Raw genomic sequence first — 19,845 nt, 5'->3', positions numbered from 1 at the left:
TCGAGGACATATTAATATTATCCATATCAATTGAGGCAGGGATGTCCAAATAAGACCTGGGGGCCATTTTTAACGGCATGCGGCGCATTGTGAAAACTATTACTAAAAAAACACACATAAAAAGTGTAATAATAAAACAGCAACCGGTGTAATGTAATTTTAAGACGTTGAAATGTTGATGTTAATGACACAAAGCTGACATGCAGGCTGTTTTTTTCTATTTAAAGAAATATATTTTAGTGGTGTCGAAAATGAAAAATGTCAATGGCCTCTGCGTATTTAGATTTTTCCGTGTGCGGCCCTGGATCAATCGTTCAAATGTTTGTTTTTTTTCATTCGAAAACCAACAACAACAAAAAAACGGATAACGATCTGTTTTAAAATTGTTTTTGAAAGTCCATCCATCCATTTTCTATCGCTTGTCCACTTGGGGTCGGGTTGTCAGGGAGGATGGCTGAAGACTATCACAGCTGCACTTGGGCAAAAAGCAGGTAAAACAAATAGGTTTTTTTTCTTATGGTATCTCTAATAAATAAATAAAATATGAAGTATATGGATAAAATGTTCAATGTTACCTAATATTTGTAAAATATTTTAAACGGATCTATCCATTCATTTTCTACCGCTTGTCCCTTTCAGGGTCGCGGAGGGTGCTGGAGCCTATCTAATATTTGAAATTCCATTTGATGCGCCAGGTTTACCCGGAAGTAGTTTTTCGTGGATTTGGGCTTGCAGGTAAACAAACGTAAAAGAAGACCTAGGACTGTACTACAATCTAAGTTAACGGTTTTTTATTTGTTGTACGTTTTAACTAGGCCAAACATTGAATACAAAACCGCATGGATAACTTTAACAGGATATTTATGCCAGGAGCTGCTTGGCAGCAGGATAGGTTATAACTGTGGTTCTCAACCTTTTTTCAGTGATGTACCCCCTGTGAACATTTTTTTAATTCAAGTACCCCCTAATCAGAGCAAAGCATTTTTGGTTGAAAAAAAAGAGATAAAGTAAAATACAGCACTATGTCATCAGTTTCTCATTTATTAAATTGTATAACAGTGCAAATATTGCTCATTTGTAGTGGTCTTTCTTGAACTATTTGGAAAAAAAGATATAAAAATAACTAAAAACTTGTTAAAAAATAAACAAGTGATTCAATTATAAATAAAGATTTCTACACATAGAAGTAATCATCAACTTAAAGTGCCCTCTTTGGGGATTGTCATAGAGATCCATCTGGATTCATGAACTTAATTCTAAACATTTCTTCACAAAAAAATAAATCTTTAACATCAATATTTATGGAACATGTCCACAAAAAATCTAGCTGTCAACACTGAATATTGCATTGTTGCATTTCTTTTCACAGTTCTTTTTGACAGACATTTAAAAAAAATCTCACATACCCCTTGGCATACCTTCAAGTACCCCCAGGGGTACGCGTACCCCCATTTGAGAACCACTGGGTTATAAGATACAAGATTATAGCTAATAACAGTACCACCCCCTGACCAGTAAGAGGTCTGAGCTGATAAAATCCCACCCACTAACCAATCAGTTGTGTCAAAAAAAAGGCATCATCGTTCATTGACCATCTTGTGGAGAAAAAAACTCAAAAGTTCTAAACAAAAGTTCTAAACATGTTACCCAACTTTGTGGTACTGCATTGCATATTTCACATATTCAATGTTTTGCCTGGTTAAGATGGAAAACAAAAGAGAGATCCTCGATAACTTTGAGTTTGACTTTATTTGAAACATACATGCATACAACATGATGCATCACAATTTCCAGTTTCTCTATTCAACATGTTCGAAAAGGAGTAGGAAGAAGCAGAGCTTATTTAATCCAACCCCTTTTCCTTTACATAGCAGTTGCTAACCCTTTTGTTCACTTCCTGTTCTGACTTTATTCACAATATACTCCATAAGTAATAACATTAAAAATAAATAAATAAATAAATAATAGTTAGTGAAGTAAGTTATATTTCATATGGTTAGATAAATAAGATTATCTAGAAAATGAATGGATGGATGTTATACATTCAGAATGTTTATCATGGTTCTTCTTCTTTGTACTTTGTAAACAATTTAAGTTTGAAGAGTATCTTGAATTGGATCATTTTAGTACATTGTTTGATTTCTTTGCTTAATCCATTCCATAATTTCATTCCACTTACTAAAGGTCTTAAGTGTTTAATTTAGATTGCAGTACAGTCCTTCTGTCTTCTTCTTCTTGATTGTTTACCTTCTAATTATTTTGGTTTCACTCTAAACATTTTTTTATAAAAACTGATTGTCCCTAGTGTGTGAAAGTGATTTTGAATGGTTGTCTGTCTATCTGTGTCGGCCCTGCGGTGAGGTGATGACTTGTCCAGGGTGCGCCTTTTGCCTGAGTCCAGCTGGGATAGGCTCCAACACCCTGCGACCTCGAGAGAGACAAGCGGTAGAAAATGGACGGATCGATGGAGATTGTTATCCATTGGATGAAATGAATGAATAAATGATACACTGATTGAATAGCGTCTCCATATCATTGTATTATGTGAGTGATTCAAACAATATCAATGATGGCCATTACCTATGTTTCCGTAGAAAAAAACTGTTCCGCAGTGTTTAAACCAGGGGTGTCAAATGTACGGCCCGCGGGCCGGATCAGGCCCACGAACAGGTTTTATGCGGCCCGCGGGATGAGTTTGCGAAATTTTGGAATGAAAGAAACTGCTCTTCTAAATGTGTCCACTAGATGTCGCAATAGCAATTCTTTGTATAATTTTAGATGATGCTACATATGTAAAAAAAAAACAAAAAAAAAACATGATCTTAGTGCACCAGTTGAGAAAAATGAGTAAACTACATAAATAACATCCTGTAATTTGATTTTGATATTTTTTTATCTTAATAGATTGAAAATTACACCTATGAGTTGACTGATGAACATTATCCCATCATTTATTCAGAAAGTATAAGTAACGACAAATAAAGATAGAATACTATTAACTGCAACATGTATGTGTAAAAAAACCCATCAACATTATGATTTGTTCATTTTCAGAATGTGCTTGTTCTATTTTTAAACAAAAAAAAAAAATCTGAAGTTGTCTTTATTTTTAAGTTATCGTGCCGTGATTTTACCAGTCCGGCCCACCTGGGAGTAGATTTTTCTCCATGCGGCCCCCGATCTAAAATGAGTTTGACACCCCTGGTTTAAACTGACCTTTTTGCTCAAAACCTTGAACTCCTCACAAAGTTGACAAATGTTTTGTCCAAACGGCAAAAAAATTGACTACAGTTGAAAGACTATAATGCAACTCTAAAGCTTAAATAAATAAAATAAAACCCAGTATGTGGTCGGTTGGTCTCACATGAGAGATGACCTCCTCAGTTGGTTTAAAGTTCCCTCCTCAGAGTTTGGCGCTTTAGCAGGCGTTAATGGCAGGATGTGAACAGTGCTGGATGTGGCATGAGGGTGAAATTTCCCAACATACCCTCCACTTACCAGAACCTGAGTATATAAAAATGTCAAAAAAATAAGTGTCTTTCTGGAATCAGTTATGCAATTGACTAGTTTAAGGGTTACACAACAACCCTCTCTCCTCTTCTATGTAGGAGGCTAATCAATACCTTGTGTAGAAGCCTATTAGCTTGAAATGGATTTCAATGGGAGTATCATTATCCCTCTTAAGTCCATGACAAACTGTCTCCTCTGTCAAAATTGTTGTTTTTTATATTTCAAAACATTTCGGACCATTTTGTTCTTCCTCCCTTTGGTATTTTGGAATATGATGACTTTTATCGGCTTGTGTGTTTTCATTTACCTCCCTTTTAGAGAGCAGATTGCTTCTCCCTTTGCAGACGGCCCCTGGATTATTTCTGTCTCGAAGATGTGCCAATATTTTCAATGTTCTGTTCATACATTTATTTCATCCTCAGCATGTCTTCTTTGCAGACTGCATGCCTTTATGCCAGCATTCTCTGCTTTTTTGCCATTATAGTAACAGAAGCCTACTGAAGTCATTTGAAGCTGTGCGTGATTCGAATGTGGGGCAGTATAGTTGAACATTAGGCCCAGATGTGTGTGTGTGTGTGTGCTTTGTTTTAAAACATGCATATGCAACCTGACCATCGTTGTTTGGGTTTAATCTGGATGTTAAAGCTTCCATAGGCTGATTGTAGCATCCCTGTTGATGCTGTTGTATCTTGTCAAAGAAGGGATGCCACATTTGTTACTTGGAAGCGGCTTTTTGTGATATGCAGTGCTTTAAAAGGAAGTGATGGCAGCTGTTACAACACAAGGTAGAATTTCTCCCACTACCCTCTGGGGTTTTTTGCATTGACAGAAAGTGAGACTTGGTTCCTGCATGCCCATTTTTTTAAGCTGAGATTAAGGTTTTCTATGCAAGGTTCCTCATTTTTGCATGATTAGGTCAGCTTTGTAAGACGTGTAGTCGCTTTTGTGACAGCAGTTCTGTAAGGTCACTTGCTGGTGATTTGGCAATGTGTCAAATGCACAATCAAACAAAAGCATGAGGCAATAATTATCCTACATACTGTTGCTTCAGCTGACTTAACTATGAGTCCTTTATTTTCATTTATAACCTTTGAGGCATGTATTTTATAGTGTAACCTCAAACTATTTCAAAAGCATTCCTTATTCTGGCAGTTTAAAAAAAACAGGTCAGGAGCTTTAGCACATATTTTACAAGGTCATTTTAGCCTCTTCATTATACCCGCACTGCCAGCAATAAGTGATTAAGTCACTCCAATTGCACATACAATATAAACATTATCCATAATCTAGTGCAAACAATAACAGCATATGTGTTATCTTTGTTCATTCTATTTATATACCGCTTGTCCTCATTAGTATCACAGGGGAGCTGGAGTCTATCCCAAGAGCAAGACCAAGTGGCTGGGTACACCTTGAACTGGTCAACATTCATTCGCAGGGCACATATAGGAAAAACATACATTCTCATTCACATCTATGGATAATTTAGAATATGTAATCAGCCAAACATTTTAGGGTGTGGAAGGACGCCAGAGTTACTTGAACCCTCGATCTCTTGTCTACTGTAGAGATAACTACTGGGCTACCATGCGGTTTATGGGTATTTTTATTTAAGTTTTTCTGGGGGTTTTTCCCCCCTTTTAGAGTAGAATATGCAAGGACTCAAAGAACTTTATTGTCCTACCACCACACATGAGATGGAAAGAAATGTAGTACCTGAGGTCCCAGATTTAGTACAACAAGAACAATAGTATGTACATAATAATGTAACTTGAAAAATATATAAAATTATTTGGTTAAAAATAGCATAAGTTAATATGAATATAGTATGAATAGAATAGAATAAATTGAAAAATAGAATCAATTGTGATCCTGTTGTGCAAATAGGCATTATTAAAAATATAACATCCCTACATGTATAGATGATGAAGTGTAAAAGTCTGAAATGCTTTGCTTGTCATGATCTTTGATTAATCATAAGTGATTATCAATTAAATTTCAGAGGGCAAATGTTGACTCAAGCAACATTATGGGAGATTGATTTGAGGTAAAGCCCCAGGATTGATATTGTTTTTCATTTTATAATTTTGTGGTAAATTAAAAAGCACAATTTCTCTTAACGAATGTAACTGTTTATGTTTCTTGAACATTACTGGTGCTCAAATAGGACAGAACATCTTTTTACTTACCATATTTATATGGACCTAAAGCGAGCTAACAGTCACAAAATGAAATGTTGTGTTTTAATGTTGGATTTAAAGTGAATTTATTCTAGTTCTGAAAGCTTGTGTGTGTGTTTCTGTTCTCCACCCACTTTCACACCTTTCAGATGTGGAACAAATGGCTATCGACTGGCTGACGGGAAACTTCTACTTTGTGGATGATGTGGACGACTGGGTGTTTGTTTGCAACAAGAACGGCCAGACGTGTGTTAGTCTGCTAGACCAAGAACTGTACAACCCTAAAGGCATCGCCTTGGACCCGGCTATGGGGTTTGTGCATCCTTCTCCATGCCCTAATGCAACCTCTAACCCCCACTTACCTCTTTTAGCAGGTCATGAGAAAAACATGCTGTCGTAGGTTGAACAACATGCTGACTCTGTATTTTTTGGGAGTAAAAAGCTTGATGGTTGTTTCAAGTTCCTATCACTAAGTTCCTTTTTTCCATAGTGTCACTTCCAGTTTTTTTAATGACTTGAATATTACTTATTTGTCTCGCTTCTGACATCTCTTCCTTTAATTCCTGCTGACAGAGAAATTATCTTTTCGCTTTCTGTTGCAGAAAAGTCTTCTTCACCGACTATGGGTCCACTCCGAGGGTAGAGCGCTGTGACATGGACGGTCAGAACCGAACAAAGCTGGTTGACACTAAGATTGTCTTCCCACACGGTATCACACTGGACCTAGTCAACCGGCTAGTGTACTGGGCTGATGCCTACCTGGACTACATTGAAGTGGTGGACTATGAGGGCAAAAACAGACACACCATCATTCAAGGCCTTCTGGTGAGAGTTTACAAGAACAACTCAACAAGCACCAATGGCTTGCCCCATATCCACTTCTGCAACCATTCCTTAGTAACAAAAAGATAGTTTTCCTACTATAGGTATTGGCTTTTGATGTCTTTTCAGACGTTGCAGTTCTGTTCTATGGAGAGAGGCTACCCCCAAGGAATAAGTCCTTTTTATTGCTTTGATTGATACAACTTAAGAAGAGTGTGTGATTTTCCTGGCTAATGCCTCTCTAAACATATTAGTCTGGCCCTAGTGAAGCTTGGCTCAAACTCGTAGCGGTGTAATGGTCTTAATGAAATCAGGACTGCAGTGGTGTGTGTGTGCGTGCGTTCGTGCGTGTGCGTGTGCAGGGGTGGAAGTGAGGACGAGGGCTCATACATTACTGTTACAGAGCTGCATAGAAACAAAATCTTATATAACTAGAACGGCACTCAGTAGAGTGCAGACCTCTGCCAAAGCCTAACAGTCTAAATCATAAGCCTCCACAGATACACAACTCTTGCATATGTTCTGAAGGTTCCTATATCATCCATAAAGAATGTTGTCAAAAGTGGAAGAAGGAGCCAATTCCAATCTTAAAGTATTTTTGTCTCTCTGTCGAAATTATTTCTACAGTGAAAAGCTTGGCAGGAAGACAGAAAGGATGTATGAAAATGATGTTACACAATGTATTTGTCATGCGACTATTAAGTTGCATGTTAAAGGTGATGATTTTAATCTACATTTAAAACCATTCCTTGTGGTATAGATGGAATGTTTTGTATATGTTTTAGTGTAAATGTTGCTCCACAGTCACATATACACTACCGTTCAAAAGTTTGGGGTCACATTGAAATGTCCTTATTTTTGAAGGAAAAGCACTGTACTTTTCAATGAAGATAACTTTAAACTAGTCTTAACTTTAAAGAAATACACTCTATACATTGCTAATGTGGTAAATGACTATTCTAGCTGCAAATGTCTGGTTTTTGGTGCAATATCTACATCTACATCACTCCAGTGTTCTAATGGTACAATGTGTTTGCTCATTGGCTCAGAAGGCTAATTGATGATTAGAAAACCCTTGTGCAATCATGTTCACACATCTGAAAACAGTTTAGCTCATTACAGAAGCTACAAAACTGACCTTCCTTTGAGCAGATTGAGTTTCTGGAGCATCACATTTGTGGGGTCAATTAAACGCTCAAAATGGCCAGAAAAAGAGAACTTTCATCTAAAACTCGACAGTCTATTCTTGTTCTTAGAAATGAAGGCTATTCCACAAAATTGTTTGGGTGACCCCAAACTTTTGAACGGTAGTGTATAACCCATTTTTTGAGTCTGCAAGATGTTGGTTTCTGGAGGCGTTCCCAGATTACAAATGAAACCACGTTCCACTCTCTCCAAAAGTGTCAGAATTTACCTTTTAAAAATGTACACTGTTTAAATATATATCATGAAATCCTCACATCTATCCCCTGCACCCCATACAGGGCTGAAAATAAATTTAATAAACATTACATAGATTCACCTGGTCACAAAATTAGATACCCCTGCCCACTCTCAGATCGATTCAGAACTGCATAAAAAACAGCTGCTTTTAGCAACATTCATCTCACTCACTACATGTTGCATGTTGTTGAGTTCCTCCCCATCTGGCTGAGAGCTTTACATAATGTCCAAATAAGTACATCCACCTTGCTGCCACGTAATAACGTGGCCAGACTGCAAACGCCTGTGTACAGACGCATCAAAAACTGTTTGCAAGCTCAGGCCAAAATACATGAAACTTAAGATTTGATGCTTTGACATTGTTTGACACGATTAAAAAGGTAACCCTTTAATGATAGTGTTTTCAATTGCCAGACAATTCAGTTTCCTTGTTTTATTGTGTAACATCTTTATTTCAGATAGAGCATCTGTATGGGCTGACTGTGTTTGAGAACTACTTGTACGCCACCAACTCGGATGAAGGCAACCTCAACCCCAAGACCAGTGTGATCCGAGTTAACCGCTTCAACAGCACCGACTTCCAGGTGGTGACACGGGTCGACCGAGGCGCCGCGCTGCATGTGTACCACCAGAGACGGCAACCACAAGGTGCGTCACACCAGTCCATGTCTGTATATTGGTTTTGCAAGGATGTTACATGGTGTACGTCTAACTCTTTGCAGTGCGAAGCCATGCATGTGCTCTGGATCAGTTTGGCAAGGCTGGAGGTTGTTCTGACATCTGCCTACTGGGGAACAGCCACAAGTCTCGCACATGTCGATGCCGATTTGGATTCAGCCTGGGAAGTGACGGCAAATCCTGCAAGAGTAAGTACAGTATCACGGCCGAGAGGAGATTAAAACCTTCCAATTTTCATAACTCATAATGTTCTTTCTTCTCTAGAACCCGACCACGAGCTGTTCTTGGTGTATGGTAAGGGTCGCCCCGGAATCATTAGAGGGATGGATATGAATCCAAAGGTGCCGGATGAGTACATGATCCCCATTGAGAACCTCATGAACCCCCGAGCTCTGGATTTTCACGCAGCCAGTGAATTCATCTACTTTGCTGACGCCACCAGCTACATTATTGGTCGACAAAAGATAGATGGGACGGAAAGGGACGCCATCCTAAAAGAAGGTAAGAATTGGAAATATGGACAAAAGTATGCTGCATTTCAGACTGCTGAGACCTTACATGGATTTAACAAGGTCTGACCTTGAAACATTGCATTTAAAAGTGAAAACAAAACATTTCTAATGACTAATAGGTAGTTTGGTGATCAGCAGTCCCGACAACAAATATTTTTCAACAGCCATCATTTATTAGAATGCATTTAGAAAAAATTTGTAATCTTATCTCTGAAGGTACAATATATGCTAATGTATCCTGTAGGGTTAATTATTGGACCCCACTTTGTAACTTTTCCAGGGTGCATTTGTAGCCTAGTTGGAAAAGGTACATGCTATATGGGTGTATTGTTCCCAAAGGATTAAGGTACAGATATTTTTTAAAGGTACAAAAATGTTCTACCTGAAGGTAAAACCACAGTGACAAGCCATTGCACCCTTAAAGCAGGGGTGCCAAACTCGTTTTCACTGAGGGCCACGTCGCACTAATGGATACCATCAGAAGGCTGTTTGGAACAGTAGATATATATAACTATTATTGTATAATCGTCTCATTATATTATTACACAATTGTCTATGCGTTTAACTTTTTTTTTTTTTTTTTTACATACAAATTGATGGATAACTTGCTTTAAGTGAAGTGAAGTGAAGTGAATTACATTTATATAGCGCTTTTTCTCAAGTGACTCAAAGCGCTTTACATTGTGAAACCCAATATCTAAGTTACATTTAAACCAGTGTGGGTGGCACTGGGAGCAGGTGGGTAAAGTGTCTTGCCCAAGGACACAACGGCAGTGACTAGGATGGCGGAAGCGGGGATCGAACCTGCAACCCTCAAGTTGCTGGCACGGCCGCTCTACCAACCGAGCTATACCGTCCCTTTAAATCATGAATCATTATGACCAGCAAATATTTAGGTATATATTTTCATTTTAACCAAAACATTTGTATTTGCTGCATCTTCAAATAAAGTTAAATATAAAATACATGTAATAGCATGAAGTACATGCAATTTTACTGTCATAATTAAAAGAACATGTACATTTAGTAAGAAAGATGAAGTGCTTTATTGAAGCACATTATTTCCATGCTTTCGCAGGCCACATAAAACGATGTGGCGAGCCAGATCTGGCTCTAGGGCCTTGTTTTTAACATCTATGTCGATAAAATCTTTTCAGGAAAATTTGCGGTGCTAAAGCAATTATTTGCACATCAATTCACTGCAGAACCAGCTGTGTTAAACAATGGTTCTGGGTTAAAAAACTGTAGTTTGTATCATATTCTCATATCATTTTGTGTGTCTGTGCACATTGCCATTGATTTGCGACATCAGATTTCTGAATCTTGGTGATGTATAGGGGTACATCAATTTACCCCCAAGGTTATAAATATAAACTTCTAATGCACTTTTCCTGGAAAGAGGGCAGCAATTTCCAGCTTTCCAGTTTTCTGAATTGCTGCATAAATCAATTTAGGGGCTGTGCTGGACCCATTTATCTTAATCTTTGTATGTCTTCCTACCAACACACTTTTAGCTAACTCGATGCTTCCAGTTTGGGGAATGTCCTTAAAGAACTTACTAGTATGCACAAATGTCTAAACTGGAAGCTGTTATGGCGTAAGATGTAGCTTTGTATTATATCGCACTTCCAAAACATATCCTGGCTTATACAAAGACTTCATTTAGAAATAGAAAAACAAAGTTGTTCTTTATCTCAGGTATTCACACGGTAGAGGGGCTAGCGGTTGACTGGATGGGAGGTAATCTCTACTGGACAGATGATGGGCCTAAGAAGACTATCAGTGTTGCCAGACTGGAGAAGGCTTCTCAGACTCGTAAAACTCTAATTGAGGGCAAGATGAGCCACCCACGTGCCATTGTTGTGGACCCGCAGCATGGGTGAGTTGTTCTAATGGCCATTCTTTTGCCATATATGGTAACGTAGTACTGTAATATATTCAACTTGTGTTGCAAAGTTGTTTTTTGCAACCTCTGCATTACCAGTGTTGACGTCATGTGTGCTCTGGCTGTCTTTTTCCCAGATGGATGTACTGGACCGACTGGGAGGAGGATCCCACTGAGAGTAACAGAGGAAAGATCAAGAAAGCCTGGATGGATGGTTCCCATCACCAAGTGTTTCTGACTAGCAAGACAGTACTGTGGCCAAACGGTTTGAGTCTGGACATTCCTCAGGGTATACTTTACTGGGTTGACGCCTATTATGACCGCATTGAGATGGTTATCCTCAACACGACTGAACGGAAGGTTGGTTTGCTTGAGAATGCAATCTCAATATGCTGACACTCAGGACTCACAGGTGTGATATTTTACCAGGTGGTGTATGAGGGCCAGGAGCTGATCCATGCCTTTGGTTTGTGTCACTACAAACAATTCCTCTTCTGGAATGAGTACCGCGAAGGTAGCATCTACAAACTGGACACTGTCACTAAGACAGTCACACTACTCCGCAATGAGAGGCCGCCAATCTTTGAGATCAGAGTCTATGACGCTCACCAGCAGCAAGGTAATCTTACATTACTCATGATTGATTGAATTTTAAACAGACTTATTTTGCTAATTACTATTTTTTGCATGTAAAGGCACCAATGTATGCAGAGTTATGAACGGGGGGTGCAGCAGTCTGTGCCTTGCCATCCCTGATGGCAGGACATGCGCTTGTGCTGATGATCAAATCCTGGATGTCGATAATGTCACTTGCAAAGGTAAGGCAGCACTATGAACGAGTAGAAAACCATCCTTCCTTAATCCTGCAGGGTTGATATGGTGAAAGCAGGTCTGATAAGGTGCAAAGCCATTAAGACATTTAAAAACGAATAATAGAACTTTAAATTCGACCCTGAAGCGGATGGAAGACCAATGCAGCGACTTTAAAACTGATGTAATGTGGTCCCGCCCTCCGGTCCTCCTCAGCATGTGAGCGCCTGAGTTTTGTAATAATTGTAGATTTGTAATATTTTTAGAAAGACCAGTAACCAGACCAATGCATTACAATAGTCTAATTAACAGGAAATAAAAGCATGCATTTGCACCTTTGTGCTGGTCAGAGAGAGAAATGGGCGTTCTCTGGCTATATGTTTTTAGAATGATAAAAAAAAAAAATTTAAATTTTTTTTATGGATTGCGTTGGTTTAAAATGTTATTTTGGGAAAAGTTTCTCTTTCTGGCCTTTAAGACCTTTAACTAAAACCTCTGTTTTGTCATGGTTGAGTTGTGGAAAATCACTCTAATCCATGACTTGATGTCTAAAATGCAGTTCAAAAGTGTATCTATTAGTCCTGTGTCATCAGGAGACACATCAATGTACAGCTGTGTATTACCAACACAACCGTGTCTTCTAATGACCTGCCTAATAGGCAGCATGTAAAGATTAAAAAATGGGACCTAAAACTGAGCTTAGGGCTACTCCACACCTTATTACATGGGTTTCTTAGGAACATGTACCCATACTTACAGTGCATAAAAAACATTAGCCTTTGAGATAAGAGCGGAATCTTTCTGGTTCCTCACATTTTTCTTGGGTAAATCACCCACAGGGGTGAATGTGAGTCTAAGTGTCAGCCCTGTGATTGACAGGTGATCAAGGTGTACCCTGCCTCTCGCTGTAAATCAGCCAGCCCACTCTCGTGACCCAAAACAAGATGAGCAGTATAGAAAAAGTAATCAATGTGCACTTTAATGGAAAGTTCATCTTTCAGAAGGTGGGCAATCTGTTAAAGCCTTCTCAATGTTGCTTTCCACCCACACAACTACACTATAGAATATAGTTTTACATGCGTGAGGGAACCTTCAAATGTTTTTGTAACTTTAAGATGGACATAAGCCCACCTAGCTACTAAGGCTTTTGTGCAGAACTCTGGATTCAATGGCCCATCTGTTTTTTCAGCCAACTCCTCCTACGTTCCCCCGCCAAAGTGCCAGACCGGGGAGTTTGCCTGCGAGAACAACCGCTGCATCCAAGAGAGCTGGAAGTGTGACGGGGACAACGATTGTCTGGATAACAGTGATGAGGCCCCTGAGCTTTGTCGTAAGTGTTCCATGCCCCTGTCACTGTTACTCAGCAACACTGAAATAAACATGGTGTTGTTTAAAGGCCTATTTTGCTAATGCAAACCAACAAAGCACAAGCTGGAGCTTCCAAAAGTGTCTTTCGGACCGCATGACGTGAATGTGATGTCTTTGGTCACATATGATTGCGTGATTATTTTAGATAGGGTTTTTTTTTAACTACAGTATATGTGTGCCTTAGAAAAAATATGCATATCAGGGTGGTTTTGATTATTTATGGTGCTCCTGATGTCTCCCACAAGACCAGCACACCTGTCCGGCAGAACGATTCAAATGCCAGAACAACCGCTGCATCCCTCTACGATGGCTGTGTGATGGTGACAATGACTGCGGCAATGACGATGATGAATCAAACACTACCTGCTCTGGTAGGTTCCTAGTTTGCAAAACCTTCAACTATGCATTAGTCTGTTTTGTCAGTGACCAATGGTTTTACTAACTCTGTCCGACAATTTGTATTTAGTTTTTGGTTTTACGTAATAGACAAAAGTTTAATAAAAAAATATTTCATTACAACAATACTACAAATGAGTTAGCTATTAGACAGACTTAACTTGACTCTCGACAGATCCTTGTAGTTCGCTGAGCTCCACACATGAGCTCAGCAAACAGACTGGGCATCAAAAAGAAAATGTAATCTTTTCTTGGGCTGTCAAAAAAAAATTAATGAACTAATTAATTACAAAAAAAATATCGCATTGATTATGTACTGTATATCCACAGGTTAATCACTGTGCTCACTGGCAAATTTCACTCCAAAATCTGACCATGATTAATCCAAATTCAAAAATGTGATTAATCATTTAAAAAATGTATCACACAGCACTCATTTTTTCACAATCACCACTGAGTATACTATAACGTTTTCAAATATTTAGTCGGAAAGTATTAAAGTCTTCCCATGGCAAATGTATATATTTTTTCACAATAATTGTAATATGAATTTTCTGTTTTAATCTTGAAATTAGTTATTTTAGATGAATACATTGATATGTGATGCATAGAAAATGTTGGGAACCATTGTTGGGAACTTCTTAAATATTTCTCAAATACTGTATGTTTGTAAAAGTATTGACTCTGAATACAAGAATTCATACGGAAAATTAATAATTTTGTTATGAGTATCGCGAGGACAAAGAACATTTTTATTTTTTTAGGTGAATGTTACAGCCCCTGAGATGGTGGTCTTGAGTTGTATGTAAACTGAGAACATTTTCTTTATGCAGCTTATTATTGCAGTAGATGTCAGCTTTATACAATATTATAATATATTGACAATTCATTCATTTTTCAATCACAGGTTGGACTACACTGTTGAAAATACAATTAAAGCTAATCTACACAATAAGATTAATTATTCAATGGATACTGTAATTAACAGCATTGGGATGAACGAGAACAAATATTGTGTGTTAAGGTCCAACATCAGTGACCTATGATCTCACGTGTCTTCTGACCGATTTACGAAAATTTTGCAGACATACTGTACTGTACTCCAGAATCTTGTAGAAATTCTTCCCAGAGCATAGGAAGTTTTTATAGCTCTGCATATAATACTTTTTGTTGCATGCATGTTGAGCAACAGATTCTGACAATGTTTTGTTTCCTGCCAGCTCGCACATGTCCGCCAAATCAGTACCCTTGTGCCAGTGGGCGTTGCATCCCCATCTCCTGGACATGTGACCTGGATGACGACTGTGGGGACCGCTCAGACGAACCAGACTCATGTGGTGCGTTTGGACTGCATCCCTTTATTGTTTTATCTTAATCAGACAAGTCATTTCATTTTACAACACCTCTCTGCTTACATTGTCTCCAGCCTATCCCACGTGTTTCCCTCTCACCCAGTTCACCTGCGCTAATGGCCGCTGCATCAACATCAACTGGCGCTGTGACAACGGTAAGCGTCTCCTCAAAGTGCTCCCGTGCTCCTTGTGTAATTTTGAATCCTATTTTACATGCCTGCTCCTGTGCAGACAACGACTGCGGGGATAACAGTGATGAAGCCGGCTGCAGTCACTCCTGCTCCAGCGTGCAGTTTAAATGCAACAGTGGTCGCTGCATCCCAGAATACTGGACTTGTGATGGCGACAATGACTGTGGAGACTACAGTGACGAGACACACGCTAACTGTACTAATCAAGGTAAACATGTTCTGGTGCTTGCAAATGTTTCCATCACTTGTCGTATGTTTTTTTCCCTGTGTTTTGTTTCAGGCTGAGAGGTTGTCAAAAGAGGTTGGTCCTCCTCCATGACAAATTTCCCATGGCGTCAAAACAGTGCCAAAATGCTTGTGCGTGAAAAACCACACTCTGTGTGGTGCACATGGCCTCTCTGTGCACACACAGCGTCTTTTTGCTCGCGCACGGACTCGCAATGTGTCTTCCTTTTTCTCCACTTGTGCGGCGTTCCACCCTTTCGGCACTTAGGGGCAGGCATTGAATACAAGGCCCAGAGACTCCTCTGCTTTTCTGATTGGTCACTTTAAACGCCTACTGTCGCCTGGTCAGACCCAATCCAAGGGAGTCTGTGGTTTGTCCCTTTTAAAGAATATTAGAGCCTTTAGACAAAATAAACCAAAATTAGTATATTTTTGTCATTTTGTCATACAATTTATAAAACATATGACATTATGATGTCATGTGATAAATGTCAAAAAACAATTTAAATAAAGACAGCCTATTTTGACTGATAAAAAGTGTTTCTTGAAAAATGCTCCTCAGATAAAATCTATGATGCATTATTTGCAAATAGAGATGTCCGATAATATCGGCCGATACATTTTTTAAAGAATAAATTACTGGTATTCCCGGGATTCCCACTTTTCTGCAAAACTTTCTCTTTTAAACGGTGTTACTACTTGCACATTTCTCGACTGATTCAAATAAATTCCAACACAACTCCAGTCAGCTCCTCCAGGGCAATTGTGCTTTTTAGCGTATCCTCAAATTATCCCAGTTTTCCTGGTTTTCCCGTTTTTTTGTAACACTTCTTCTCTGTTAAAACAAGTGTTCCTACTTCCACACTCCTCATTTTGTTTTAATTCTTCCAAAGTCAAAATGCTCCTTGCTAATGTAAGTTAAATGCTAACATACTAACGTTAGTTAAATGCTAGCTAGCATTATAACATTAGCATGTCAGCATGCTAGCATTGGCATACTAACTTTTTTTTTTCAGCTCATTTCGCAGGCGTGGAGCATCAGACTGTTAACATGCAACATTAGCATTTCAGTACTCGCGTTGCTTATTTTAGTTATTTTTATTTTGAGCACTTAACTTCATAAGGAAGGACATAATGGATTATTTTGTCTAAACTTTAGACTATAAAGACTACTCTTTTTCAGAGGGGACCCACGGTGACAGTTCCCTCAGATTGGCTCTGACCAGGAGACAGTGAACGTAAATTGCGTACGCGTGCAGAGAGGATTTACGCGCCAAGGATTTTGTCACTGTTTTGATGCCATAATTTCCTCCCTAATTGGCTTCTATTTTCTGTCATTAACATCAAATATTCGTAGTGTCAGGATGTGGTTGTGTTTTGAGGTTAGCTAAAAACCAAACCATTTTGTGGCATCTGAAATCTCTGCTGCCTGTCTCCGGAAGATTCTGTCTCTTTGGTTAACCGCCGCGACAGCGTTATGGAAGAGCGTACACCGCTGTGCACTGTGTGTGTTCTGTTGTTGAATATACTGCACGATCCATGCAGAATTCCAGCCAAGTGCTGTCAAATCCCAGCATGCAGAAATGAGGCTCAGCATGACCTGTTGGTTTAATGAGCAATCTGCCCTCTATATGTTTGCAGCCTGCTCTCTTGAAGCCGTTACCAGAAATGAAAACGCAATACCACTGCCGCCTGTATTATTGATGTTCTGCTCAGGAGGCCCAAGGTTTCCTGCTGTATCTGTGCCAAATGTTGACCTTTGTCATGAGGGACAGTCATTGTGTCACCTCCTCAGTGGCGCCCTTTATCCTCTTGTGATATCAATCAGAGCATGGTGTGCTCTTGTTGTTTGACTTGGCACTGAGTCATGTAGTTGACCTAGCATTGCATCATATCAGCACATTAATTAATGGCTAGAAAAGCTTATTGTCACGCCCCTTTGTTTTTGCCAGGTGCTTGTATTCTCTCTGTATTGTTGGCTTGTATTACTAGCTTCTACTTGAAGACAGCCCCCCTGCATGCTGTATTTGTTTGTAGCTTCCCAATAAAGGCATCCATTAGGGGTGGATACCTTTCATATTTGCACCTGTACTGTACCAATTACTGATAACTGGGAATTTATACCGGTAATCAACGGTACACATATTCAATACTTTAGTGTTTGTTAATTAATGTTAAATGTTTAATAATAATTTTTAAATGAGCTGATTATGATAACTGTGCTGTGCACTTCTTATATCTTGCTTTCTTAATTAATTTCTGAGTCTCATTTGCAAGTATTATATAGTACACTTTGCATGCAGTTATAATTTGAAGACGTTAGATGGCAGTAGTGTATAGACTACTGTGTGTTGCCTAGCTAGGAAGTAGTCTTTGCCATGAAGCTGAATGTGCCAGTCTAGTCATATCTGGTGCCCCACAATGTTTTTATACTGTAAGTCTTGCACTTATTACACAGTTGCTGTTTGATTTTAATGTGCATTTTAGTTGTAGTTTTCATTACCAAATTTGGAGGTGTCGAAAAAGCTATGTAAAATTACTAATCAATTGCTTGTTTATGACACAGCCAATGTAAATTAGCACCAAGTTAGCACATTTTGGAAAAGTGGAGCCTTACTTTCTGTTTGAGTGTTTTCTATCAGGCATAACATTTTAACATTATCTAGAAGCAGATTGGCTGAGTCCACTCTTAAGTTCCATCCATCCATCCATTTTCTACCGCTTATTCCCTTCGGGGTCGCGGGGGGCGCTGGAGCCTATCTCAGCTACAATCGGGCGGAAGGCGGGGTACACCCTGGACAAGTCGCCACCTCATCGCAGGGCCAACACAGATAGACAGACAACATTCACACTCACATTCACACACTAGAGCCAATTTAGTGTTGCCAGTCAGCCTATCCCCAGGTGCATGTTTTTGGAGGTGGGAGGAAGCCGAAGTACCCGGAGGGAACCCACGCAGTCACGGGGAGAACATGCAAACTCCACACAGAAAGATCCCGAGGCCGGGATTGAACTCACGACTACTCAGGGCCTTCGTATTGTGAGGCAGACGCACTAACCCCTCTGCCACCGTGCTGCCCCACTCTAAGTTCTGCTTGAGTAATTGTTTCCTCACCAAGTGATTGAGCCGATGTTTAGTCTGGCACCGGAAGTGACGTCCCAAGCAACAAAAGTATTGAAGTATGGCACCATTTGATTTGTGGTGACTCAGTACCCGGTAGCACGGACATCATTTTGTCGGTGCCTATAAAAGCACCAAATTCGATGCTTCCCTGCATCCATTGCCTTGTTTAAGTCACAGCACCTGTTACGGATTGCAGAAATGGCTGCCCACCGCTGAGTGCTATCCTCTTTGCTTGTTAGACATTAAATAAGCGGTGCATATAATATTTATCTCCAACTCACTCTGTCCTTCCAGCGACTCGTCCCCCAGGCGGCTGCCATGTGGATGAGTTCCAGTGTCGTATGGACAGTTTGTGCATTCCCATGCGTTGGCGCTGTGACGGTGACACCGACTGCATGGACCAGAGTGATGAGAACAACTGCGAGGGTGTCACTCACATGTGCGATCCGGCCGTCAAGTTTAGTTGCAAGGACTCGGGTGAGGAAGATCTCAACTGCTCTTAGAACGTCAGTCGCTTTGGATGATGTTTTGTATGCATCATCTCACAATATGACAGTATATACAGTATATTGTTATTTGCTGTTTGTAACGTTATCCATTGCTTCACCTTGTTTCCCTTTTCAAGGCATGCATTTAGATTTAATTAAAATGTTAATTTATTGTTCCTTTTAAAATCAGTTTCCATACATTTCCCTGCCTAAAGTCTGACTCTGAGGTCAGTTGAGGACAGAAGCTAAATGATGTTGTGTTGATTTGATGTCATCAGCTCGCTGCATCAGCAAGGCCTGGGTGTGTGACGGTGACAGTGACTGTGAGGACAACTCGGATGAGGACAACTGCGACGCGCTGGTGTGCAAATTGTCTCACCACGTGTGCGCTACTAACGACTCCATCTGTCTTCCCGCTGAGAAGCTGTGTGACGGCACTGACGACTGTCCAGATGGTTCTGATGAGAAGCTTTGTGGTATGTTCTGCTTTACACACGTAATGAATGCCCTTCCACTCGTAGAGGAGAACATTATTATTCAGTTGGTGCTTCCTGATACCTTCCTCTGTCCTCTGTCAAACACTGCATTCCTGTTTGTGTCTTGCAGACTTGTGTTCGTTGGACAACGGTGGTTGTAGTCACAACTGCAGCATCATTCCCGGTGAAGGCTTCATGTGTTCGTGTCCCATGGGCATGGAGCTAGGAGCTGACAACAAAACCTGCAAGATCCAGAGCTTCTGTGCCAAACACCTCAAATGTAGCCAAAAGTGCAAGCAGGAGAAGTCCAGTGTCAAGTGCTCCTGCTACGAGGGCTGGGAGCTGGAGGCTGACATGGAGAGCTGCAAAAGCACTGGTGAGGAAA

General features: G+C 39.8%; 1 protein-coding gene across 2 annotated transcripts in view; it reads left to right on the top strand.

Annotated features, from left to right (window-relative positions):
* Positions 1-19,845, top strand: part of LOC133653629 (low-density lipoprotein receptor-related protein 1-like) — a 223,583-nt gene that overhangs the window by 130,841 nt on the left and 72,897 nt on the right. For both annotated transcript variants that reach the window (XM_062053123.1, XM_062053124.1), the window contains exons 7-23: positions 5,840-6,002; positions 6,293-6,515; positions 8,414-8,603; positions 8,678-8,821; positions 8,898-9,134; positions 10,844-11,024; positions 11,168-11,390; positions 11,460-11,649; positions 11,726-11,848; positions 13,030-13,170; positions 13,454-13,579; positions 14,825-14,941; positions 15,031-15,111; positions 15,188-15,355; positions 18,791-18,973; positions 19,263-19,460; positions 19,591-19,836. In XM_062053123.1, the coding sequence (XP_061909107.1) occupies positions 5,840-6,002; positions 6,293-6,515; positions 8,414-8,603; positions 8,678-8,821; positions 8,898-9,134; positions 10,844-11,024; positions 11,168-11,390; positions 11,460-11,649; positions 11,726-11,848; positions 13,030-13,170; positions 13,454-13,579; positions 14,825-14,941; positions 15,031-15,111; positions 15,188-15,355; positions 18,791-18,973; positions 19,263-19,460; positions 19,591-19,836 (2,934 nt within the window). The remainder of the gene's footprint in view (positions 1-5,839; positions 6,003-6,292; positions 6,516-8,413; positions 8,604-8,677; positions 8,822-8,897; positions 9,135-10,843; positions 11,025-11,167; positions 11,391-11,459; positions 11,650-11,725; positions 11,849-13,029; positions 13,171-13,453; positions 13,580-14,824; positions 14,942-15,030; positions 15,112-15,187; positions 15,356-18,790; positions 18,974-19,262; positions 19,461-19,590; positions 19,837-19,845) is intronic.

This window comes from Entelurus aequoreus, linkage group LG07, assembly GCF_033978785.1.
Source record: "Entelurus aequoreus isolate RoL-2023_Sb linkage group LG07, RoL_Eaeq_v1.1, whole genome shotgun sequence".
Classification (NCBI taxonomy): domain Eukaryota; kingdom Metazoa; phylum Chordata; class Actinopteri; order Syngnathiformes; family Syngnathidae; genus Entelurus; species Entelurus aequoreus.
Note: the sequence above shows the minus strand (reverse complement) of the source record. Positions and strands in the feature narration are given on the sequence as shown.